A 26,562-nucleotide genomic window follows, 5' to 3' on the forward strand; every position below is an offset into this window, starting at 1 on the left:
CAGTGAAGACCTGCTTATCAACACAGCAGAGGAAAATGGTTGTGGTGAAAAGGATGAAGCGGCCCAGAGGAACGAATGCCAGCAAAAAACTTAACATTCAATGAACTTTTGGAGATAATTCATAACATTGAACATGCAAAGAACAAAATGTTGGAAGCTGATCCAAACTTAGGAAGGAGTGTATCAATTCACCACAGCATGGAAGGGATGTCCACTCCTTATCCTAAGTCACGTGACAAGATGAGCACTGTTCGAGCTATTCTTGATAAGTTTTCTACAAAGACACAAAACAGTTTATGTCAGTAGCAATGAAGATCCAACACAGCCAACTAAGCAGCGCAACTAAGCCCGTGAGCCACAACTACTGAGCCCCCGTGCGTAGAGCCCGTGCTCCTCAACAAGAGAAGCCACCACAATGAGAAGCCTGCGCACCGCAACGAAGAATAGCCCCCGCTCGCTGCAACTAGAGAAAGCCCGCACGCAGCAATGAAGACTCAACACTGCCAAAAATAATAAGTAAATAAAATAAATTTATTTTAAAAAAAACCACAGTGAGTTAATAACAGACTCTGCATAGGTTGTTAGTAGATGTTTTCCTGACGATGCTGATTGGCAAGAGGGGTCGCTCTCATTCCTATATAAGATGAGAGAAATCCACAGCTCAGAGAGGCTCCCTGATTGTGAGCGAGGTGTGCTTAAAATAATAGAGATCTGACCATATTTTAAACATGCTAACTAATGAAAAGACTCCTATTTTGATTGCTTTTGGAACGCTAAGAATTCTCTTATCAGTGTAAGCTTCCAATTTACTTTGTGGGCAACGCTAAATTTTTACAAATCACGTTTATAGAGCAATAGCCACACGGGCTACGCATTACTAAATCCACTGCTAAATAAAGCTGAAATTTGGTGGGTTACCTGATCATTCTCGGCAAATGTGCCAGCTCCTATCATGTTTAGAACCCTGTGTTCTGAGGTGCTCAAGTTCACGCTGAGGAATTTGCTAAACAAATCCCTGGCAAGGAGTCAGAGCAGTGGTTTTCTGTATCCTTAAATCCTTTCAAATAGAAACGGCAAAACACACTGCCCGAGTCCACAATTCCTAAACTTTTGGAGTGTCAATCTTGGAGTTTCTTACTGTTTGAATCTGAACTCACTCGCTTCCCCAAAGGAGCAGCCTATTTATTTATTTTAAAAGTCAAACGGAATGAAAACTTCTGCACTTTGAATTAGGCAGCAATCAGGGCTAAAAATAACTGATTTCGCGAGTTTCCTACGGAAAATGTAAGACAGAGGTGATCAGTCTCCTTCCCAAGCGGGGTAGGTGGGGTCTGGGCCTGAGCGAGGGTGGGTCTGCACGGGACTCCCAGGGGGCGGGGGTCGAGGCGGGGGCCGGCCAGGGACTCTCAGCGCCCGGTGACAGTGCGAGTTTGTGGCAGTGATTTGGGGAATATCTCAGAGTTCAACAGGTTAGGGGGGAGACGGCTAACACACTGGCCTGGTGTTTGGGGGCTGCGTTCAATGACGGCAGGGACAGGAGGAGGGAAAAAGGAAAGGGGGGATGGGGATGGAGGAGAAGGGAAGGTGAAAGCCGCAGAAATAAAGGGCAGGGAAGAGAGGGCAGTGGAGGCAGGCAGAGCAGAGGGGGCGAGAATACGGGGGAGGCGCGCAGGCGGGCGGTCCTCCCGCCGGCAGGGGACGCGCTCCCGGCAGCCCCGCGCCCCGCCCCCCCCCCCCGCCAGCCGCGCCTGCGCCGTCGCTCCGCCTCGCCCGGGATGCTGCTGCCGCTGCTGCGGAGTAGCTGCTTCCCTTCCTCTTCACCCGGCGGTGGCGGCGGCGGCGGAGCGGACACGGGCGCGGGGGGCCGGCCGGTGGCACAGCAGCAGCGCGGAGCCCGTGGACCGCCGGGGCCTCTTGAGCGCGCGCTCGCCCAGCCCGGGGCCGACCCGCGGCGCGCGGCGGAGGCCGAGGGAGCGCCGGGGCCCGGGGCGCGCGGCGGGCGGCGGGCCGCGCGGGGGCCGCATGCGTGCATGGATCCGGGCGCCGCGCTGCAGAGGCGGCCCGCGGGCGGCGGCGGCCTGGGCGCGGGCTCCCCGGCACTGTCGGGCGGCCAGTCCCGGCGGAGGAAGCAGCCCCCCAGGCCGGCCGACTTCAAGCTGCAGGTCATCATCATCGGCTCCCGCGGCGTGGGCAAGACCAGCCTGATGGAGCGCTTTACCGACGACACCTTCTGCGAGGCCTGCAAGTCCACCGTGGGTAAGGCTGGCCGGCCAGGCCGTGCATGCGGGGTCGGCCCCGGGGAGCCCCTGCCTCCCCTGCCCCGCGCCGGGTGGAGACCCCCGTCCCCACGCAGAGTCGTCCTGCGCCCCCGCCCTGCGCCGTTACGAGGCCGGGTGATGCGCGGGGCCCGTCCAGCCCGGAGCTTCTCTCCCCGGAAACCCCCCGCCCACTCGTTACCAGGAAAAAGGTGGTGACAGGTGGGGGGCAGGTGGGCAGCGTGGTGGACTCGAGCTGTGCCCTGGCTAGATGGCCAGAGTGCGTCATGTCTGGTGAATTTTGATGCCCTAACTTTGCCGTCCTAGGAGTAGGGGTATTTCCACTGTCAACCCGGCTTATTTTCTAATTTTGAACTCACTTTTATGTTGCGCTGAAATAATGACGTTTTAAATTCCCTGTGGAGGATCTCCGAGGAATATTCAAACTAACGCTACACTAAGTTTCTTTTAACTGTAAATGCGGGGCAGAAGGACTTCAGCTGTGTTTGTCCGTGACCTCAAATAACCCCCCAGGGGCTCCGAAAGTGGGGAGGAGGCCTCCGGCACCGCCAGGTGCGTGAAGTATAGCGAAGTAATTACAGAACCAACCGGGTCAGGAAGTATCGTGTCCTCAGGATGTAAAATTGAAACTGCAGGGAAGTTTTCTGATGAAGTCACATGTACAGGCCTTGGCGTTGAGGTCTGTCAGGTCGCAGTCGGTAACAGCTGCTTCTATGGAAAACCCCTTAAAAGCTGTCAAAGGTAGGGGAACCACGCAGATGAGATGGTTCTTCGAAAGGAAGATCAGTCACCTTCAGTAATAGGGAGGGATTCCCCTAGGGGAGGTCCAAGAAACAGTGAATAAATGGTATGTAAATATGAAACTCAGAATTAAAAGTATCATTCCACACACTTGTACAAATATTTAGTATTGTAACCAGTGGTAGTTCCAAGGTGATACAATTTGGGGATGAACTGGCTTTAAGCTGTCATGTAACAAAACACTACTACATTTAAAATGTCTTATTGGAAGACTAACCTCCCAGTTTTTGTATTGTCTTTTTGTTTTGTTTGTGAGAATGTGTTTCCCTTCATGCTTTTTTTTATAATAGATCATTTTGGACATATTTGTGCTCTCTGTACACTGTGTGTTTTTAATATCTTGGCCTTGGAGTCATGACATTAAAGTTCAGTAGCGTACCTTTGACCTGGTTCAGACATCCAATCTTGGATCATATAAAGTACAGGGAGTTATTAAACCATCCAACGAGGGTTTATACTGTTATTTTAGTACCTGGCATAAGTGAAATAGAACTAAAAGCAATTCAGAATTATCCATCTTTTACGGCTCCACGCTTAAAAATATGTGAAAATGAAGAGTAACATAGCTGTACTAGGTGAAGAGAAACTAGCACAGGAATAATGGGTGGATAACAGGGCTTGGGTGGCTGGAGGGCGAGATGGGGGATGAGCACAGGTGTGCTTAGAACTGGGCAGAGGAGAGGTGAGGAGGGGTTTTTTAAGCCGGGGCCGCAGTGGAGCAACACCTGCACAGTCTGGGAAGGCATCATTAGGGGACATCGGGAATGAATGCCTCAGGACCTTGGCTGCCAGGCCATGGAGTGTGCACCTTCTCCTGTAGCAGCAGGAGCCATAAAGGCCTCTGGGTACAGCCCTGGCAGGGTTGCATCGGGTATTTGGGAATCGGGAAGAAACCGGGAGGCGAGGGGACCAGGCAGTCGGTTTCTCTGTCCCCTTAACAAACAAGCGTAAACGCACACGCCTCCCCACACCACTGCTGTTGTGGGGCTCCCTGTGAACTTGGACTTTGTCTTGCTCATGTTTGTTTCCTCCATAAGTAGCCTGTAGTGCTCGGCGTGATAAGTGTTTATTAGTTGTGGGAAGTTCAGAGAAAGATGCTAACTTCTGGTCTGACCCAGAGTGTGAGAACACTTTAAGAAAGTTAACCTTCAATCTCTGCCTGTGAGCTGCTTTTTCCTTCCACTTATCAGATCACTTACTGAGCACCTACTGTGTGCTGGTGCTGTGCTATCCGCGGGGGCTTGAGTGAAGAGGACAAAGTCTCTGTCCAGATGTGGCTCAGAGCCGTGGGGCTCGGGATGCCCCAGGGTGATGAGGGGAATGTAGAGATGTGTACAGGCTGGGGAGCGTGGAGGAAGCCCCCCCAGTCGGGGTGGGATGAGAGCTGAAGGGGGGAGCCTTCCTCTGCACTGGAATGCTGTAGAGATGAAGTTCATTCCCCGCGTTCCTTTAGAAAAGCACATTTAAATGTGGCGCTGGGTGTGCTGTACAGTTGGGGTTGCCTCACCTGAATGCCTCCCGCAGGTGGCTTGTAGGGTCCTTCTGAGGCCAGTTGTTGAGTTTCGTGTCCACGGAGCACAGTCAGCTCTGCAGATTCTGCTCCACGGGGCCCCTTGCCCTCACCCTGTACGGCTGGCAGAGTCTGGAAAAGACCATGTGCCCCGCAGCCCGGCACAGGTGCTGACCCAGGAGGGTCGCTCCAGTAATGGCTCAGCAAACCTCAGGCTGGAAGCACGCATCTCCAGTGAGTCAGACCCACTGGACTTTCTGTAAAAGATCGTAGCAGATATCCTGAGGAATTTGAGGTAATAAACCTATTTTGTAAAGTTACAAATGAACAAAATGATTTTTTTGTTGTTGTATTATTAATGAAATCAAAAGTTGATTTGGTTTACAAGACACACAGAACTCACCAGGGTATGAAACTGAAAAGACTGTTTTTAATAATTGACGTATTGGGACTTCCCTGGTGGCACAGTGGTTAAGAATCCGCCTGCCAAGGCAGGGGACATGGGTTCGAGCCCTGGTCTGGGAAGATCCCACATGCCGCAGAGCAGCTAAGCCGATGTGCCACAACTGCTGAGCCTGCGAGCCACAACTACTGAGCCCACATGCCACAACTACTGAAGCCCACAGCACCCTAGAGCCCATGCTCTGCAACAAGAGAAGCCACCGCAATGAGAAGCCCGCGCACCACAACAAAGAGTAGCCCCCGCTCACCACAACTAGAGAAAGCCTGTGTGTGCACGGCAACGAAGACCCAACTCAGCCATAAATAAATAGATAGATAAATAAATAAATAATTGGCCTAGTTAATGGAAATTGTCTAGGTGGAGTATGTTTTGTGTTCATGGAATCGAGTCACTTGGTCTGATGTGGCTGGCGTGGTTTGACAGGGGCTTTAAAAGCCGCAGGAACAGGTTTTTGAAGTTTGAAAAATGGAAAAAAAAACTAGTTGACTAGAAGTTCACAAGTCTCTAAAAAAAAAACTCATAAAATTATGTATCTGTCAACCTTTGTTTTTTAACGATTGGAAGCTAACTGTTAAGTTTGTTTGGATCGAAATATTTTTATCAGGCAGCACCCTGCCTCCACCCACCCAGCAGCATTAAATTTCTAGAAGAACATTCTAGAAAACCTGGGCTCTTGATATAAGCTTTGCCATAAACGAGTTTGTGACTTTGGATAAGTAATTTATTGTCGTTGCATGTAAAAGTTTACGGCCTATTAGTGGTAGCTACATTTCTTGAGCATGTACTGTGTACCAGCAAGAGTATACTCTTTCTAAACCTCACGACAATCCTGAAGGTTTCCCCATTTTACAGATGAGGAAGCAGAGTCCCAGAGGGTAGACAATTCATCCACAATGGCCCAGCAGTCAGCAAGTGGTCAGGGCCAGGGCTGCAAGTGAGTTCCTTTTGTCTGTCTGTTCCTTAGCTTACTTTGAGATTTAAGTTCACTTTATTCTGAAATTTTGGATGGCTCAGAATCAGACACCATGAAACCCTTTCCTACCTGCCTAATTTGGTCCCCCTGAGAGCCCTGTGAAGGTAGTGATGTCATCGATCTATGGTATCATTGACATTGACTTTCTTTAACTATGCCGCTATCATTTGTCACTTTCCTCTGGATATTAAAATACTGCTCTGAAAATTGCATTTCTTACCTAAATATTCAATTATTCAAATATCTTAAGCCTTTTACGTATTTATTAAAATATATTTAAATAGAGGAGAAGGAGGAGTAAGACAGTTTGGACCAGAATTCTCATTTCCTGGGCAGTAAAGTTTCTTTCAAAGTGCCGGAGGCCAACATAGGATTACCATTTCTTTTACTTTGCCATGTAAGGACATTTTTTTAACAATCCACTACCACCGACTTTAAAAAAAAAAAAGACTTAACATGAGGTAGACCAAAAAAATTAGGAAAGACAGAATATCAGAATTTAAAAGTTCTTTTGAATTCAGTTTGAGAACCTCACTACTCTGTCTTCATTTTTCTCATTTTGCATCCATGCATTAAACTTCACAGCCTGGCCCCTGAGAGTAAGTGGTCTTAGAGCGTTGATAGCACTTGCTGGAAGCGCTGTTCCCACTCAGTCACGTGCCGTGGTCTCTGTTCTCAGTGCGCACCTCTTCGGGTCCCATGTGCACTGGGGAAGCTTGTTCCCAGGGCGAGGAAACGTCGTGGTGCAGGTGACTGGTTCATCAGGGCCAGCAGTAGAGCCGGAAGCAGAATCGCGAGGTCCAAGGAACAGGTGGATGTAAATCCTGTGCAGGACAGGCTGTCTGTGGATTGGCCTTGAATGTTACGGGACAAGATGGATGAGATGCAGGCCATCAGGTTCTGGTCTGCTTTGCCTACAAGCAGTGGAGCTGCTGTCAAGGGAAATCGACTGCTTGTACTTTATTCTGGAAATTTAGGTCACAGATTTTTGTTCAGAAACCCAGAATGATCATTTCATACTGGATTAAAATGATAAGCTGTGTGTTTTGTGTTGCTTTTCTGTGATTGTGTGCAGTCTTTTCAGCCATAGCTGAGCTGCCCGAGTGTTTCACTCAACGAGGGAGTTAGGGAGAGTCGTCCGAATTCCCACTCCGAAGCCCAGACTCTGAAGCTCTCAGTGTCAGCCCCTCCCCTGCCGGGATGATGTAACAAGATGACTCAGGGAGAAGGGAGTGGAAGAGGAACGGTCAGTTTCTATGCCAGCATATGCTGTGCAGTGTGTGATTTGGCTTACTTAATGCACCCAGGGCACGCTGATAGGCTGTGCAGAGCGCATTTGTGGAAATAAAGTAGCTGTCTTTCAAAATAAGTGTGGAAAGTTGGCGATCCCGGTTGTTGAGGTTGAATAAAAATCTATTTAAAGACCTGGCTTATGTGCCTTCAGCCTTTCTTTCAGTGTCGTGCACTCACACTGCAGAAGAAAGTTCTGCTTATGCTCGATGATAGGGATCCAGATTCTTCAAGATTGCCTGTCCTGCAGCTGTGGGCTCTGCGGAACCATCGGCCGAGGGTCTGTGGACTAGCTTTAGGAGGCAGCCTGGGTTCCTTCGAGAGCTGATAGGGCCAAATTATTCTCCAGCCTTGTATGCCAGAAACGTCGTTCTTGTGAAGCATTTGCTTGAATTTGTAAGGAAGGCATAGTTTTGTGCACTAGTCAGCAGGTCTTTCATGAGAGGCTGCTCGTACTTCTGTAAGACTCCATTCCGCAGGCCATTTCATGGTGCAGGAAGCACACCTGCTCACCTGGCTTGTCCTTTTCAGAAGGGGAAGTGAGTCCTGAAGAGGGCCGTGAAAAAAAAAATGTTAGGGAGGATGTAAAAAGCTACGCTTTAACAGAGGAGGAAGGGGATTCTTCTCCTTTTGTCCTTTAGTTGCACAGCTTTGATATTCAGAAAGGATTTGGAAAGCCAGAACTATAAGCCTAAAATAGTGCCCTTAATTGGATGGGATTTTTTTTTTTTTTTAAACCCTTGAACTTTAAAACCAGAAAATACAACACAGGCTTAACAGAACATTGTATGCCGCAGGAAACCTTTTCCCCCCAAATCTGACAGCCTCCTCTGTTTGGTGTCTAGTGCTGACCTAAGGCCTTAGTTTACAAAACCAAAGCACAACTTGCAGACCCACCTCCGGCAAGCTGGTGATGGGGGTTGCCCGGGATCGCAAGTCTTCTCGTTGTTCCAGCGTAATGTAACGCAGAAGCTAGGCCTGCTACACAATCACGCACCCGCAACCAAACTTTCACTTTTGGTTTTTCATTTAAGACACTGGACTGTCTCCTTGGCCACTCCCGTCATTCTCGAAGCTCCCGGCAGGGGGTGGGGGTGAGAGGGAGGAAGAGTGTGGGCTTGGGGGGGGGTGGGCAGACAGTCCTGGATTTAAGTCCCAGCTCTACTCACAAGCTGTCACTGTCTTTAGGCAGCACCTTAACTTCAGTTTCCTCCTTCATGAAAAGAAAAAATAGAACTCACACTCTGTTCCTCTCTGGTGCTACAGGAACGAAATAGCTTATGTACCTGGACCAGAAAAGGCAACTATAGATGTTCCCTTATCCTCCTAAATTATACTACAGATGCAAAAACTCTGCAACACTCCAAAATATAATTGTTATCCTTTAAGGCTGCGTACTGAAATACATACAGGTGAGCATGAAGTGTCAAAGTGTAAGCACAGGACCTGGGTAAAGTAGAAAGGCCCTTGAATTTCCCGGCATATTTTATGGGCCCGTCTGATCAGTGGTAAACTTAGTATTTAGCAAGTGAAGAAAATGTTACTGATCTGCCATTTGATCATCTGGGGGTTTTTCTTTTCCAGATCTTCCTCCCCCATCGACATTCTCTTCCTCTGGTGACCAGGAGGTTGAAATGACTCCCTGCTTTTCAGCCGGGGTCTGTGTGTAGCCAGAGGGTAGAGCCAGGCCTGCTCGTTTGGAAGCAGTCTGAGCCGGCCAGTCCCTCACTCTTGCTTTTTTATATATTTCCCTAGCAACGCAGAATTCCTTTTTTGATGTTAAAAACATGTTTACAGCTCCCTCCCAGTAGTTGCCTCCATTCTTGCCTTCAGGTGAGGCTGTGCAGAGATCTGGGAGGCGCCAGACTGCCTGGGTTCAAATCTGCGCTCTCACACTTACCCACCTGTTGACCTTGGGCAAGGTACCAGCTGCCCGAGCTTCAGTGTTTCATCTGTAGAATGGGGACAATGACAGTATCTACCTATAAAAGCATCAAGAAGATCCCTGCAATGAGTTACTATACGCAGTAAACCCGGGAGACATTGTTCTTTGTCTGCAAGGGGAGCACATCCTTGCCCATGAAACTTTCATGACAACGAACACGCACCCCCTCTGGAGTGCGTGACCTCAGACTCCCCTCTCCTTGCCGGATGAAGTTCACGTGTGTCCATGTCTGTTCCAGCCAAGTGCACGGCCATCTCCTGCGTGTGTCCGGGTCAGGGATGGTGGGTGGTCTTTGCTTGAGGTGCAGGCCATCCAGTCTGGACTGAGAGGGGCAGGTCTTGTTAGACTCGGGGTGGGCATTTAATATCCTCACACCTGAGAGCATTTTTTAATGACATGCAGTTATTTAAACTATTTTAATAGTACCTGCTTCTGAGATGATCGAAGTATTTTACAGTTACAGTAACTTAGTTTCCGTTTCGTTGAATCCTCATAACTCGGCTTAGGTAGGAGAAGCCCCCCATAATATTAAACGGTAAGGTTTCAGAGGTTCGGGGGCCTCCTGGAGTCAGTACTACAGGAAGGTGGTCTGCATTGCCTGCCCTTTATCGGGCGCTCTCCCTGAAAGGCGGTGGTCAGGCAGAAGGCTGGCCTCATGTTCAAGAGAGGGTTTCCTAATGTTAAATTTGCCTCTATCTGTGTGACCTTGACACATTTCCTAGTTTATTTTCTCACTGTCAACTCAGTGGAAATGCTGGGAATCCTCTCCACCAGTAGTCCAGGATTGGGCGACACCGTCAAGGATAGATGTCCTTGGAAGAAAAGCCAGTGTGTGCACCTAAGATAGTTATTATAAATTGGCAGTAACGTCGTAACCACTGCTTGAATTGAGACCTATTTCAGAGTCTGTGAAATCATCCATGTTAAGTAAACTAGAATCGTAGTCTGGTGCCAACTGCAGGTCCTCGTTGTTGGGGGCGGGTGTGCGAGTGGAGGAGGGACGCTCAGCTGTCATCGCAGGCATGGGCCGCCGTGTTATTTTTGCTTTTATTTTGCTTCTTGCTGGAAGGGAATGTGAAGAAAGAAGCTTCTGTTTATTTTTGCTATTTTCATTTTTGTAACTTTTTATGCCCCAGCAAAACGTAACACGGCAGTTTTTTTTTTGTAAATGTTTTGCCTTCAAGGGAACTTAGAAATCTAATCAGCACCAAGTGCAACAATTCTTTATGCTCTTGCTGAGATTTATGAAAGATAAATACAAAGATGACAGCGCAAGGGTAAACGTTCTTTAACAGCCCCTTAACAGCCCTTTAACAGTGACGCTGGGCCATTTGCAGATTTTGCACTTTTCCTTGTTTCCACGCATCTGACTTTTATGTTAACAACCTTTGGTTGTGGGCAGTGTTACAATTTTGAATCTAGGCTCTGCCCCTCAACTGGCAGAAGTGATCATGACTTTCAAGCAAATGACCTTGGCCTCGCTGAGTATAGTAGTGCCTGGCTCACTGGGCTCTGAAGGAGCCCACGTGCTGCATGTCAGGCACAGGGGGTCTGACAGATGCCCACTCTCATTGTTATTAAAGGAAATTAAGATCAAGCCGACTTGAATAGAATACATAGCTACACCCATTGACAGAGGGATTACCTGTGTCCTTTCTGATCAAAATATTTTTAGGAAGACTTCATACATTGGTTAAGCTTAAAGAAGGGTAGGCCCCTGTCACGTGGCAGGACATTCACTTAGTGGACCATTTCCTGTCTACGTGACTGAGTAAACTGAGACCGTAATAATCCGCTGGGAGGGGCGCGTGTAGGGAGAGGATCTGGACGTATTAAGACTGACCATCCTCTCAGGTTTTACCATCAGTAACAGGAATTGTAGGAGAAATGAAATGCTCCATTTCCAGGGTGATGTGTGTGAGCTAGGCACCCTGAATTCCACCACTCTGTCCACCAGGCACACTCAGGACAGAACATCCGCCCTTCCTTCCTACGGTTTAAGTGTGTGTGTGTGTGTGTGTGTGTGTGTGTGTGTGTGTTTCATCATCAGTCCTCAATTTCCTTTTATTTCCAAGAAGAGTCAGCATTTCTCCTTACTCACCCAGCGTTTGATGGAGAAGAGGGGCAGGTTTCCATTCACCAGGTTTACTGGGTCGCTGTGGTGGGCCAGGCAGTGTTCTAGGCTCCAGGGAGCCAAAGGTGAGTGTGCTCAGAAGGCCCCTGTTCCTGTCACATGGGGGAGACCCACGGAGCCACGGGTCAGGGCTGGAGGGGGCAGAACTGGTAACATGGATGAGGAACGCGGGTAAGGCATGGGGCTGTCGGGAGGCTCAGATGGGAAGCACCTAGGACCGAAAAGGTTCCTGGGCAGAAAGGGAGGGTCTCCAAGAGAGAAGAGCAGAGGAAGGCACTTTGCCAAGTGCCTGGGCTGTTGATTTCGGTCTGGATGACTCAACTCTTTAGGGGCAGGACTGTCTCCACCACCTGGTGGAGTGGTAGGCTGGCTGCTTCCCGTTGCTTAAGACGCTATAGGAGGGGACTTTCCTGGCGGTCCAGTGGTTAAGACTCCTCACTTCCAACACAGGGGGCTCGATCCCTGGTCGGAACAGACATGCCACACGGTGCAGCCAAAAAAAAAAAAAAAATTGACACTATAGGAAACTTCGTTTTCAACAGAAGTTGCCACTTTTTTTTTGTCCCTTATTTGTTTATAAACATTGGTCCTGGGCGGCCCTGCTCAGTCAGGAGTCTCTGTGCTGACTTTTCTCAAAACGAATCCCCTATTTGAGGCTATTGGTGACTTGTTACCTTTTGTTAAGGATCATATATAATTTCTATGACATGTAAATGTTAAAAATAGCGCCAAGATATTTTTGACTTGATGTAAAAAGGCTTTTAAAAAATGTGTAGTTGTATACTTCAAGGATTTGTTTCTAAGCTATAAATGGAGTAAGTTTCCAACCATTACCACCACTTAGTGGCTGTTGGATATGGTAAAGGAAATTTCATTTAAGAGAAGGGACTATTTTAATGATCTGTTTTCTTCTGTGGAATTTTAGATTTAGCCACTGGGTATTTTTCTGTTGTTGTTAGTGATGTCATTAACCTACTCACTAAAACTAGGTAGTTTCGGCTAAACAGATTCTTAATCCTGTTCGCTGTTCGCTCATCTTTGCTATGTTCTCCTATTGAAATTAGTAGTCTATTTATAATCACACAGTGATAACATTACCACTTATTCCTGATTTTGACTATTAATGCCCTTTCCTTTTATTTTTACTCATTAAACTTTGTGGTTACAAAATAGCGACAAGTGCAGGACTGCTAAAGTGGGAAAGTTGTTCAAGTCGGTTGACAAAAAGGTCTGACATGTTCAGGCTCAGAACGGTTCTTAGCAGAGAAAACGGCCTAATCAAAACAAAAATTGTTTGTGCTGGCTGTTTCAAGGGATTCTTGTAGTTGACGTGAAGCAGAGCTCACGAAGTATCATCGGCCAGTTCTTTTCAATAAAATGTAGCTGGCACTGCAACAAGTCTCAACAAGTTGCAGCTCCCTTAAGTAAAATTTAAAAAAAAAAAAAAAGGAACTAGAAACAAAAGCAAAACAGAATAGTAGTCATGGCAGAATATGAATTTGATTTGTAAATTGCTATCACAGAGTAACACGGTGAGGCCCTAATTTTATGCTAATATCAGGAAGAAAGGGTTTTGTGTGAGCTGTGCCTTTTTAAAATCAGAACGTAGCGTATAGGTCCAGGCTGGTTTCCAGGCCTGTAGAATATCACGTTAGGCTCTGCTCTTACCTTGTGGTTGAGTCATGAAGGATTCTGCTTGGTCTCTATTTGAGGATGTTGGTCGTGTACAGACATGCTTCCTGTTTCAAGGCTGTCTGCGAGTCAGTTGACTCGGGAAAGCAAAGCTTTTCCAGAACTGCAAGTGAAATTGGCTTAACCACCGTTTGCTGTGACCTTTGAAATCAGGGCAGGTGCAAGAGATTAAGAACCAAGATGCAGTAGCCTATTCTCCAGCTGTGACATTTTATATTCCTGCCACTTTTCTTTGTTGTACAGACCCTGGTCCCACCCAGGGTTGTAAACATGTGTTTTGTTTGCACTGGTGTCTGCAGTGTGTTACTAATTATAAAAGTCAGCCGCATGCCTTGGGCTTCACCTCAAGAACATCATCTGACTTTGAAGAGCTGCATCAGTGCCCCACCCCCCAGCCCTGCCCCGGTAGAGACCCGGCAGCATCGGGGCCCTGGATCCATGAAGCAGTCACGATATAGTTCCTGTAGAGATTATGTTTCCAGTTCCCAAATTTAGCTGGCATCCCTTTGGTTTATTTTTTCTTAGCTGTGAAAATTGTGTAAAAAATATTGTTTTGAAATCTTGAAGTTTTCTATAAGTGAGAAGTATATAAGGTAACATCCACAGATGAAAATTTGGTTTAAAAAATTATCTGAAGCTTTAAGGGCTGAATTGGAAATGGTTGATGATTCATGCTGGTTTACTTGTTACCGTTAAAGTAAATAAAAAATGAAATTAAGTTGTATGAGTAAATTTTTAAAAAATAATTCCTCTTCCACACTATTGACAATATAATAATGTCACTTTTGTGAATGCTAAAAAATTTAATACAATAATTTCTAAATTCAGACTAAGGCTGTTTGAAATCAGGACTGAGTTTCCAGTGTAACATATAAGAATTTTCCCCGAGATAGCATGCTTATAAAACCATTCATTTGTTCATGTCATGATTAGTTGTAATTAATGGTTTTTATGCTACATCTCTAGTAGTCATAAACTCTATTATGAATAGCAAATGCTGCATCTCAAGTTCAGGGTAAAACCGAACATACCTTGGCTCTTCAGTTGTGCCGGGAAGCACAGAGTGATGGTCGTTACGCATACTGGCAAACTTCTGCTTTCTCCTTTTAGGATTTAGTGTGATCGGTTTTTTTGGGTTTTCTGATAATGGCATAAAAATGTACAAGTAGTATTATTTTTCTGACGAATTGCATTGTTTTTGCTTCATCTTCGTCTGTTTTATTTACAGGTGTTGACTTTAAAATCAAAACCGTAGAGCTAAGAGGAAAGAAAATTAGGTTACAAATCTGGTAAGTGGGCATCTACACCCGGTCCTGCCACGTGTGTTTACCAGTCCACATGCTTGTCTAATACAATTAACCGTTCAAGCTGGTCTGTCGCTCCTATGTCTCCGCTCCTTTGCTCACATTCAAGTGGAATGAACAGACCTTCCTTCAGGGGAGAGTTCACTTGTCAATGGAGAGTTCAGGAAAGAGTCCACTTGTCTCAGGTCCCATTTGCACATAGGAGTTGTGGGGAGAAGAATGTGACTTTTATGGCAACTAGTTTGGAGCCTTTAGTCTCTAGTTTCACATCATTTGACAAAACCGTCATCACTAAAACGATGGCTCCGCTGCTCGTCTGCATGTTTTTAACATTGCTTTGCGAGCATTCAGAGAAAGGCCAGTGTGTTCCTTCCCGGAGTTGCGCTGTCTCCTGGCAAGTCCCCCACAGGCTGTGTCCCTGGTGGCACCGCGTGGTGGCCACCGTGGGACACGCATGCCCTTCCAGCTCCATTGCCGGAGCCATGTGCCCTGAGGCCCTCCGTGCCCCATGGAGGGGAGCCCGGAGAGACTGGGCTCCCTGCACGTCAGGAGCGTGTGAGAGACTAAACCAGCCATGTGCGGACCGCTCAGCACTCGGCCACCGCGGGGACCCCCGGAGCCCCTCTGGAGGAGGGCCCGGGGGCGGCGGCAGTGGGAGCGGCCCTGCCGGGGGTGTCCCAAGTCGCCCTTGCTGTTAACATGGTCGCGCGGCAGCATCTCAGCCACTAACTCCTCCCGCAGGTAGACCTCAGCTCTGAGTGTTTGTCCGCCGTGTGTGTGTTGCTTTCATCCACGTTCATTGCTGCCACATCGGTAGCTCCATCGTCACCTAACGCTTGCGTGTTAGTGCCATGCCTCATCCTCACCCGTGTCCCTGTCTGGGGCGCCACTGCCCCCGAACCAGCGGAGGAGCTCGCCGGCTGTCAGGTAATGTCTACATTGGTGACTGCTGACTGTTTAACCCACTTGAAGGATTGGGGTGGGGAAGTGTTGCTTTTCTGTTTTGTGTTTTTGTTTTTCGTATTTTTGTTTGGGGCTTGACTATGAGACGTTTATGGTCTTGCCTAAATACTTGGTAATAGAAAATGGGTATTTCTTACTCTGTTAGCCCATGACTGAAGAAGGCATCAGGCTGTGTGTGTGCATTGCTGCCCAGGTTTTGAATTCTGGAAATAGCAGCAGAGTACCTTTCACGTGAGCCACTGTTTCTAACCGTACACTCTTTAAGGTAAAGACAGTCTTTAGGGACTTCCCCGGCGGTCCAGTGGTTAAGACTCTGCGCTTCTACTGCAGGGGGCACAGGTTCAATCCCTGGTCAGGGAGCTAGGACCCCACAGGCCACGTGGCGTGGCCAAATTAAAAAAAAAAAGACGGTCTTTAAAAGGATTCTCGGAGGCTTCCCTGGTGGCGCAGTGGTTGAGAATCTGCCTGCCAACGCAGGGGGCATGGGTTCGATTCCTGGTCCAGGAGGATCCCACGTGGCGTGGAGCAGCTAAGCCCGTGCACCACAACTACGGAGCCTGCGCTCTAGGGCCAGTGAGCCACAACTACTGAGCCCACGCGCCATAACTACTGAAGCCCACGTGCCTAGAGCCAGTGCTCCGCAGCAAGAGAAGCCCGTGCACCGCAACCAAGAGCAGCCCCTGCTCGCCGCAACTAGAGAAAGCCTGCGCGCAGCAACGAAGACCCAACACAGCCAAAAATAAATAAAAATAAAAATAAATAAATTTATTTTTTTTAAAAAAAGGATTCTAGGGGTGTGTCCACCTCTGTACCTGGCACCTGTGAAGGTTGCCTCACAAAGGAGACACAGGTGTTGTGAGAACGTTTGTGATGCACAGTGGGTGACAGCAGTGTCCCAGTGATGACACTGTCACCTGTCCAAAGAGGCACATCCCAGGTGATGCGTTAATACTTGGGTTCCGTCTCAGGCAGGAGTAATCTGATTTACAGAGGTATTTACGTCCAGGTGTCCTGTGCCCTGGAACTCTGCTCACTACAGGCCTTCTGTGCCAGTGACATTGGATCCTTCTGGAATCCAGCTGCCTTCCTTTGAATCTGAGCTAAGAGGGCCCAACCTTGTGAATCCCGCTCTGGGGGGTAGAGTGTGAGCGTGCAGCTATGGGAGATGCACGCACGCCCCGACACCACGGCTCTCTGGGGTGTGAAAGCTGCCTCCACGTCACTCCTCTGCTGCTCCTCACCCTTCGCACTTCATTCCTGGAATTTTTAAAACTGCACAATGTTGGTGGAAAATATAACTGAGGGAGGGGCCGTCAGATTCATTGAAATTTTTTTTTTTTTTTTGCGGTATGCGGGCCTCTCACTGTTGCGGCCTCTCCCGTTGCAGAGCACAGGCTCCAGATGCGCAGGCTCAGCGGCCATGGCTCACGGGCCCAGCCGCTCCGCGGCATGTGGGATCTTCCCGGACCGGGACACGAACCCGCGTCCCCTGCATCGGCAGGCGGACTCTCAACCACTGCGCCACCAGGGAAGCCCGTCATTGAATTTTTTGAGAGGTTGATTGCCAGTTTTCTACAGGGAGTGTCCCAGGGATTCAGTGAGGAAGTAGAGTTTGTCTTTTCCAGAGGGGTTTTCACCAGTGAATAATGTACCTACTGACGCCAGCTACCTGCTAGTCCCTTAATACTTGAAATAGGATTCTTATCTGAAATAGGATTTTTATCTTCTGGAGTATATTATTTAAGGAAGGAAAAACCTTCTTTCCATCACTGTGATCCCGTAGGTAGGAAGGAAGCACTGGAGTCGCGGCCTAGCCGGTAAAGGGACGCGGGGCTTCTTTCCTCCCTGGGAGCCGTCCTCAAGCTGTGGCTGTTGTGACCTGCTGTGTCCCGGGTGTGCTGTCATCACTTTACTCTGTCCCGGTTGAGGGCGTAGGGGGAGCCGATGTGTTGGAAAGAGCTCTTCAGAGACCCTGTGCTCTGACGTAGACTCAATCCATGGAAGCTTCACTCCTGGCCGGTTTTCACAAGGAGGTTATATTAGTAGACATGCATTTTTTCTTGATGATTTCTGGATATAGCCAATCTAAGAAAGTATTATTTACTACAGATTCCTAAAGGTTTAAGGTAGCAAAAGCTGCAGATGTCATTGTCGTGTTTTTAGGTCACACTTTATGTCATTGCCACATTTTTTAAGTCCCTTGATTATCTGTGGTTAGGAAAAGGACCATTTTCCCATCTCTGCTTGAAGCGTTTCCAAGTGTGTGTATATAGAACTTGGTGAAAGTATAGCTAAAATAAGATGTCGACCAGAATGTAGTTTCATGAATTTGTATCCACATGCTGTCTGGAAATTATTCACAGAGACTTAGGTCTGTTGTGTTGAGATGGACTTGAAGCTGAGAACTTAGCCTCCCACCTTTAGGCAAACACAGAATTAAGATGCTTCCTATGAAGGCCTCTTGTTCTGTCCATGCTCACTGGCAGGGAATTTGGTCTTCACCAGCGTTCTTACGTTGACATCAAGTTTGTTTCCTTTCATTCTCTGCTTGAAGAGGTAGAACGCTTCATACACTGACTTTGGTTCCTACAAATTAAGAATTGTGTCATTTAAACTGATATATTAAATTTTTAAAATGACAGTCTTTGAATTTTCAAAGCATGGTTGCATTACCCAACTGTGGAAACAGGATAGCAGGAAGTTTTCAATTTGCACCAAAAGCAGAGAGAGAAATAATAATGAGATCACAGGCCACCAGTAGTAAATGATGATTTGGCTGACAGTAATAAGCTGTAAATCTGTAAGAATCAGCTCTCGGTCATTACAGTGGAAATTCAGGTTCATTGAGATAAAGATGGGAAATACTAGGATTCTTCATCTTCATAGGTAGATAAACCAGGATCCGGGCATTGGTATCGTGTTATCATCTAGCTGTGTGAAAAGTGGAGAGTAGTGTGGAATTTTTGTGGTACTGGCTCAGCGTAGGTATTTAACATACACTTAACTTTTGCAACCCAGACATTTTGGAAATGTGGAATAGTCTCTCAAGGGAAGGCGCTTTTCTGCCTCAAGCAGTGAGAACCAGGCACAAAGAGACGGAGTCAAAGGAATAGCCTTAATGTCTCCTCTCTGGGGTCTTGTGAGCTGGCCTTATTTGGACTTATTTGTGTTACAGGTCGCCTCAGAGTTTGCCTCTCGAGGTCTCCGCCCTCTTTCTGTGTGTCTGACTTAAAGCGGAGAGAGTCAGCTAACTTCACAATGTTTCCAAGATCCCTAAGTGTGCTACTCATGTAGCGGGTTTTTTGAAACTGTATCAAAAATGCCCGTTACGGGCTTCCCTGGTAGTGCAGTGGTTGAGAGTCCGCCTGCCGATGCAGGGGACATGGGTTCGTGCCCCAGTCCGGGAAGATCCCACATGCCACGGAGCGGCTGGGCCCGTGAGCCATGGCCGCTGAGCCTGCGCGTCCAGAGCCTGTGCTCCGCAACGGGAGAGGCCACAACAGTGAGAGGCCCGCGTACCGCAAAAGAAAAAAAAAAAAAATGCCCGTTACTATCTTGATTCCTTGATTGTTGGGTTTTTATTAGAACTTCTAGGGATCTGCTGTCGCATGTCGTGCCTGTAGGTTACAGTGCTGTATTGTACACTCAAAAAAGTCTGCCTTCAGAGGGCAGATCTCATGTTAAGTGTTCTTACCACAATACAATCAAAATAATTTTTCAAAAACTTGTATTATTTCTAATTTCTCTGTTCTTGAGCCCCCAGTTTCTGATCCTGATTCAGTGAATATGTATAGAAACGAATGTGAAATTGATTTAAGCTAAAAGTCAGCTTAAAACTACTTAACATAAAGATTCATGAAAGTCCGTAATTCCCAAAATGCTCAGTGAAGACCTTGTATCCGATTGCTGTTTGAATTTGTGGTGCAGCTATCATGTGCTAACCACAGATTTCAGAGTAGAAAAATGTGTGTTATTTTTGCTTTTTTTTTTTTTTTTTTTTTGCGATACGCGGGCCTCTCACTGTTGTGGCCTCTCACTGTTGTGGCCTCTCCCACTGCGGAGCAACAGGCTCCAGACGCGCAGGCCCAGCGGCCATGGCTCACGGGCCCAACCGCTCCGCGGCATGTGGGATCTTCCCGGACCGGGGCACGAACACACGTCCCCTGCATCGGCAGGCGGACTCTCAACCATTGCGCCACCAGGGAAGCCCTATTTTTGCTTTTTAAAGAAATGAGTGAGAAATGTTTTATCAAATCCCAACTTGAACAAGCCAGCACTTGTGATAGGAAGAGAAACCACAGTCTGAAAGATTTCACTCTTTTTTGGTTTGAAAGTATTAATTATGCCCCTAAATGTCTAGGATCCTGGAAATAAAATTGTTCAATGATTCCTTCTATAAATGAATGGTATCTAAATCGATTCCTTCTCACCTGATTTGAAGGTGCATTTTTGTGTCTCTAAGTTGGTTTTAGGAATCCTGAAGAATTCAGTCCCCATCATTTTCAGTGTTCCAATTTTGGGGCAGTTCTGGGTCAAAAAATAAAGTTCAGGGGACTTCCCTGGCGGTCCAGTGGTTAAGACCTCGCCTTCCAGTGCAGGGGGTGAGGGTTCACTCCCTGGTGGAGGAGCTAAGACCCCACATGCCTCGCAGCCAGAAAACCAAAACAAAAAACAGAAGCAATATTGTAACCAATTCAATAAAGACTTAAAAATGGTCCACATCAGGGGCTTCCCTGGTGGTGCAGTGGTTGAGAGTCTGCCTGCCGATGCAGGGGACACGGGTTCGTGCCCCGGTCCGGGAAGATCCCACATGCCATGGAGCGGCTGGGCCCGTGAGCCGTGGCCACTGAGCCTGCGCGTCCGGAGCCTGTGCTCCGCAGCGGGAGAGGCCACAACAGTGAGAGGCCCACGTACCGCAGAAAAAAAAAAAAAAAATGGTCCACATCAAAAAAAAAATCTTAAAAAAATAAAATAAAGTTTGTTTGCCTTGAAGTGACATCCACTTTCTGTATTTTACCCATGTAACCTTTTGTTCAACACCTGTGGATCGAGGGCCCGCAGTGGGCCAAGCAGCCACTGGACCCTGGTGGACAAAACAGACCGGCCTCAGGTCCTGGGCCTTCCAGCCAAGGGCACAGGGCAGTCTTACAGCCTCTGGAGCAAAGCAAGTAGCCTTGTTTTACCAGAAGATGAATTTGCCAGCGAGCTTCGTTGTTTGGGCATAATGACATATCCCTAAGCGGAGCTAATTTGGAGGCAAGTCTAGTCTGATCAAGGCTGTAAGTTACAGCACCTTTGCCGTATGTGTTTTAGGGACACAGCCCCACAAGTTTCACCCCATCCAATGCGTTGGGAAGAGGTGTCACATCATCTCCCCATTTCAGAAGCTCACATGCTGTCCTGTGAGAGGCTGTGGATGCCTTGCAGGGGAGAACCCCGTTTTCTGTGTACCCCACCGCCCCTTCGCTTCCTCTGCCACGAGCCACCCATGTCACATGGCCCTGGGAGTATGCCGTGAGTTAGGGTTCTTCAGGAAAAACTAAATTATAGGTGGTCTTTAAAGACAGTCTGTAGATTGTCTACAACGGTAGATTGTAACTAAAGATTGTTTTCCTGATCAGAAGGCCTGCTCTGTCGAGCCTCGGTTGTAAATTTGTGATGATTCTCAAGCAGTTTCTTGGCTTCTTAGGTTTAGAAAATGGGTTTCAGCCAGCTTCTGTGCACTGTTAGTGTGCGTGTATCTTCATGTGGAAACGGACAACTTTTCCTGGAGAGGAAATAAAGCTTTAGGTTTCAGGGCAGCAGTCAGAGAGTGATGGGCTTGGTTGTTTGCAAAGCTATTTGGTACCTCTTCTCCCTTTGCCTTTGACCACTACTCTGGAGGGATTAAGAAGATAACAAGACCAATTCTGTAGTGTTTTTCATTAGTGGGGACTCCATCAGCAAAATCAGATATTCACCGTCGAGTTCAGTTAAAAGAGTTCTAGGCTTAAATCTTTTCAGTTATCATCCATGCATTTTGTCATTGTTGATAACCACCTAGTTTATGGTGTGTTATACTTTCCACCATTTTACACGGCATTTGCTTCTCTTCAGAATCTTGGTTTGAAAGAAATTGGGGCTTCCTTATGATTTTGTTTGGATGTACTTAGCTCAGAAAAGCTACCCCCCACTAAGAGTGAATATGCACAGATGTGTGAGGAGTTGCTCACAATTGGGCTGAGGCTCTCCCTGTTGTTGTTCAGAACTAATTTTTGCTGCTGTTTCTTAGGGACACAGCAGGTCAGGAGAGATTCAACAGCATTACCTCAGCTTATTACAGAAGTGCCAAGGGGATCATATTAGTATATGATATCACAAAGAAGGAGACATTTGATGATTTGCCAAAATGGATGAAGATGATTGATAAGGTAGGTGTTGCGTTTCTCTCTCAGATGTGGACTCTTTGCTTGTAGGTGTTAATCATTACAAAAGGAAGAAGGGAAACATTTATGGAGCATGTTTTTCCATCCTGAATGTCATTTAATCCAGATGACAGCATTCAGAGTAGGTATATAGCCCTGCATCATAGATGAGGCAGAGAAGAACTAACATGTCTCCAGGATCCCCTTATAAATAATAGAGCCAGGATTTTTATTCTGGTACCTGGGCTGTGTGACTTCAAAGCCCAGACACGCTCATTGCACACTGTCCAGCTGCATCCCTGGAATCAGATTCAGGACTCCTTGTTTCTGCAGAAAGTTCACTTGGACGCGCACTTTGTGAGTGTCCACAGAGTGACAGCCTCCCAGGGACAGCCGTCTCCACTGTGCCCGTGGGAGACGTCAAGGGCCTTGGTCACCACGGGACCTCTGCCCTCAAATGAGAGATGGCCTTCACCTCCTCACTTTGAACTAAAGAAGAGTTTATCCTTTGGACCACACTTGACTATATGGAGACAACCCAAGTCTATATGAATAATGTAATCTGTGGGTTCCCCTCCGAGAAACAGGGACCCAAAATACACATGTAGATGACACAGCCACTGAGGGTGAGATGTGGTGGTCAACAGTGGCCACATTTTGAGAGTTTTTTTCCCCCTTATTCAGTAATTTGATGTTTAGTTCCTTTGTATAACAAGCACACTTAGTATATTATAAATTGGATTTTGTTTACAAATTGTATTAAACCCATCTGTTAGATGATGTTGGAGAATGTTCCTTTGCAGGTCTTACTAAGCACATTTTCAACGCGTGCCTCTTTAAAGTGTGTTAGGGACCAGGGTTGCTAGGGTTATGGAGATGTCGGGACCCAGGGCGGGTCTGGGCTCTGGGATGGCGAGTCTCGGGATGTGATGTCCTCCCCTGCTGAAGCCGCGGAGTGTGCTCCTAAGGACCTCAGACAGGGGCGCCCTCGCTGCCAGCTGACAGCACGAAACCGAGGGATGGAGTTAAAACCGAAGGCAGTGGCCTCCATGTTAGGGGCTGCTGTTTTTTTAAAACTTAGAAATGGAGCTTAACTTTTCTTCATTCTAAAATTAATGGTACCTTGCCATTATAGAAAATTTAGAAAACGAAGAAAAGCACAAACGTAAATTTTAAAAATCTTTAGTTCTGTCATCCAGAAAAACTAGATTGGGTCCCTGCTCCATTTAGTTTTACACCTGCTTGTTTAACTAACTATTGTCACAGGGGCCTTCCTGTGTCAGCTTAATGTTCTTCCGAAGCTTTTGTTTTGTTTTGTTTTGTTTATGGCTTCATTCTTTTGTGTACTTTATTTCATTCTTCACCTGCTTTGTGGGATTTTTAGGTTTTTTTCAACTAAGTGTAAAACTTTGCCTATATTTTGAGTCATTTCCCTAGGATAGATTCTTAGGAATCATGGGTCAAGGGTTGAGAACATTGTGCTTCATCAGGCCTGTGACCACAGTGCCGTGAGCCCGGCAGGAACCCTGCCCGGGACAGCGCAGATGCTCAGAGATCGTGAAGCAGGTGGTCGGAAGGGTGAGACGTGTTGCCTTGGTTGATGTTTCCCGTCGTGTGTGATGTGCCTGTCTTTGAAATGCAGCTTCTTTTACAATCCCACAGTACGCTTCAGAAGACGCAGAGCTTCTTTTAGTTGGAAATAAGTTGGACTGTGAAACTGACAGAGAAATCAGCAGACAGCAAGGTGAAAAGGTGAGGAAAGGGGGGCAGAGAGGGGGTGTCAGCACCCACGCTCTGTACAGTGAGCACTCTGTGTGCTTTCCCTTTTAATAAATGACTTTATAATTATTTCATAATTTTTAAAAAGTAATCACTCAGTTGCATCCTTCTTATTCATTTGCTGTTGTTAACTTCCTGCTCCTTTAAATTCATTTTGAAATGGAGGGGAGAAACACGCATTAGTGTATCCTGCATTATTTAGTATCTCACCTGACATCTTATACAGAGAAATATTCTTTTAAACCATATAATCGCTTTCGTCGTGGTTTTTCCCTCACTCTGACCTTCCGTGGAGAAACTGTGATATTCACGTTTTAAATGTCAGATACACTACAGTTTAGAAACTTGGGCATGTAGTTTGACTTGGCGTCACCTTACAGATGTTGTTTTGTTGTTTTCTTATCATGTAGGAAATTGGCTACACTTGTGAACTTTACATTTGAGGGTAAACAGGACTTTCCAGGCCTTTCGTCCCAGCCCTTCCCTGAAAGCCGAAGCCCCGGAGCTGTCCGTCCCCCATCACAGGCCCCGTGTTTGTACATTAGATTGTATTGCATCCCTGCAGAGAAAAATAATTTGTTTTCTTAGTTTGCACAGCAGATAACTGGGATGCGGTTCTGTGAAGCAAGTGCCAAGGATAACTTCAACGTGGACGAAATATTCCTGAAGCTTGTGGATGACATCCTGAAAAAGGTAAAAAGAGAGAATCGTACATCGTGAAAGCGTTTCATCTGAAACCTGTTCATTGTTTCCTTTGCTATTTTTTGGTTGGGAAACTTTTATGTAGAAAGGGAAGCACGGGGGTCATCGTCAGGCTGAAGACCAAGGGGGCGAGGACCCGGCCCAAGGAGCCAGCTCGCTGCCATGGCAGCCTCTCCCCACGTCCCTAGTGCCACGTTCCCATCCTCGCTCAGCCTCACACGTGGTCTGGGGAGCGGGTGTGACCGCAGGCCGTGTTATTTGAATTTTGCTCCTCTCTCGGAGTTTTCCTACAAAGGACTAAGTTAGATACAGACAGTGGAGGTCTTGCCCCGCCTTGGGGCCCTGCTGTCCGGCGGGGCCTGAGGCCGTCCCGGGGCCTTTTTTGGCGCCAGGTGGCAGGAAGATGGCTTCACTGGACAGCAGCACTTTGTTCAGGCATCTTTGGACTTGCATCCAAAGATTTCTTAGTGAGATCTTTAAGTGTATTTGTATTACCGTTACACATAATCGACTCTGTTCAAACGTAATTCAGAAGCTTCTAATACAGTGGCTGTCCGTACAATTACCAGGAGAAGGTGCTTCTTCCTTTAGTAATGGTATAACCCCGGAGAACACAGAACTGTTTTTTCCTTTTTTGGTACATTAAGTTTCCATTATACTGGACTGTGAAAATAAATGTTTATGAGGTCCATCGACTCTCTTCTGCCGTAGGGTGTGAAATAGGCTGCGCGGCGTTTGTGTGATGGTTGAAGCTCCCTGAACCTGGTTCTTAGGTTTTGGCTTAATGTTTTCATGCCTAATTAAATTCTGATGATTCAAGAGTTTTCTATACAAAATACTTCAGTCTTCTATAATGGTACGATTTGTAGTCTTTACATATACATTGTTGGGTTAAAAGGTACTTGTCTTTTTCTTTATCCTCAGATGCCTCTGGACATGCTGAGGAACGAGCTGTCCAATAGCATCCTCTCCTTACAACCAGAGCCTGAGATCCCACCAGAACTGCCTCCACCCAGACCACACGTCCGATGCTGTTGATTCGCTACTTTGGAGACAAAGTGGGAGCGATTCCTGGAGAGGGGAAAGTTTCCATTCTGCACTACAATCATTTTGACCATTTCCTTTCGCACTTTGTAATCCAAGTCAGAGCTATACACTAACTTGTAAATACGCAGATATGCAATCCTGGGTAAGTTTTGGTTATAAATGACATATTTCCCTCCAAATTGTTATATTTCATGCATTATCCCGGTGCCTAGTGTATGTACACTGGGAAACGTAGTACTTCTAATACGAAGAACAGGAGAAATGAGAGCTATAATGTTTCTTGAAATAAATAATTGTCCTTGTTAATTATATTATGAGGACAGAGATATTCTGATAAGAAGAAAGAACGTGGTGCTTTGCTTACTGTTTTAAAGAAAATTTGCAAAACTAAAGACTTTTGGGGGAGGGGGGAAAGCGATCTTGAATGCTTTTTCTTTATTTACATTTCTCCCAGCCGTAGCATCTTTGAAGTGTTGGAGTGTTTCCCACAAAGCAAGCCCATTCGTAGCCGTCTTGAAGGTTATTTATTCACATTACGTATTACTGATAGAATATGACTAGTTAGAAGGTAGGACTTGAATTGGCCGCAAGGCCCGAATCTCTCTGGTTTCCTGATGGACATACCCTGTGCTTTTAAGAACTACAAAGATTCAATAAAGAAATGTTTTTGAAACTATAGAAGATTTAAAAAGAACACTGCTGTCCTAAACAAATCTTGTTTAAAGGAGTTTTAAAGAGATACATTTTACTATATCAAAGAACGTACATGTATTTGCCTAAACATTCTATATACCTTTGTAATGATAAAACTTCTCCCCTTGATGGTGAAGCTTATTCCTATTAAGCCTAGACTGTGTTCTTTTTTTTTTCCCCCCTGGTCTGATAATGAATTTGTGAACTCTGTCTTTGGTATATCTTTTCTTAAACTGCACTGTTTGTTTAGTCAAGGTAAATAAGTCATTATGTATTTGAATAACTTGGCGTGTCTTGAGTGTTGTGATATGAGAAGCATTGTGGTCTTTCTACACTAATGAAATGCAAATAAAATTTTGTATTTATGGATGACAGTTGAGTTGCCACACTTATTTGTGCAGTTACAAATTACGTGTTTGACAATATTCTTCCAAAACTCCACATCTTAATCTTTTGAGTGTCTTCGATAAGAAAAATGCAGCCTCCTCCTCCATGGAAAACATTTTGATAGTTTCTCAAGAGTTTTAAGCATAGAACTACAATACCACCCAGCAATTCCACTCCTGGGTCTGCATCCCAAAACATC

General features: G+C 46.5%; 1 protein-coding gene and 1 long non-coding RNA gene across 3 annotated transcripts; one reads left to right on the forward strand and one right to left on the reverse strand.

Annotated features, from left to right (window-relative positions):
• Positions 1-1,760: 1,760 nt before the first annotated feature.
• On the forward strand, positions 1,761-26,350 carry RAB12 (RAB12, member RAS oncogene family). The gene is made up of 6 exons (XM_067699682.1): positions 1,761-2,256; positions 14,313-14,373; positions 21,623-21,761; positions 23,418-23,507; positions 24,123-24,227; positions 25,161-26,350. Exons 1-6 carry the CDS (start codon positions 1,776-1,778, stop codon positions 25,272-25,274), a joined length of 990 nt encoding a protein of 329 aa, XP_067555783.1. The 5' UTR covers positions 1,761-1,775; the 3' UTR covers positions 25,275-26,350.
• LOC137203471 (uncharacterized) lies at positions 6,269-14,568 on the reverse strand. Of its 2 annotated transcripts, XR_010933134.1 has the most exons (3): positions 14,116-14,568; positions 13,061-13,225; positions 6,269-10,320 (listed from the first exon to the last, which is right to left on the reverse strand). It is a non-coding gene; the product is annotated as an uncharacterized lncRNA (long non-coding RNA). The 2 variants fall into 2 exon arrangements; XR_010933133.1 differs by lacking the exon at positions 14,116-14,568 and having other exon boundaries at positions 13,061-13,450.
• Positions 26,351-26,562: the final 212 nt, after the last annotated feature.

This window comes from Pseudorca crassidens, chromosome 12, assembly GCF_039906515.1.
Source record: "Pseudorca crassidens isolate mPseCra1 chromosome 12, mPseCra1.hap1, whole genome shotgun sequence".
In the NCBI taxonomy this organism is placed as follows: domain Eukaryota; kingdom Metazoa; phylum Chordata; class Mammalia; order Artiodactyla; family Delphinidae; genus Pseudorca; species Pseudorca crassidens.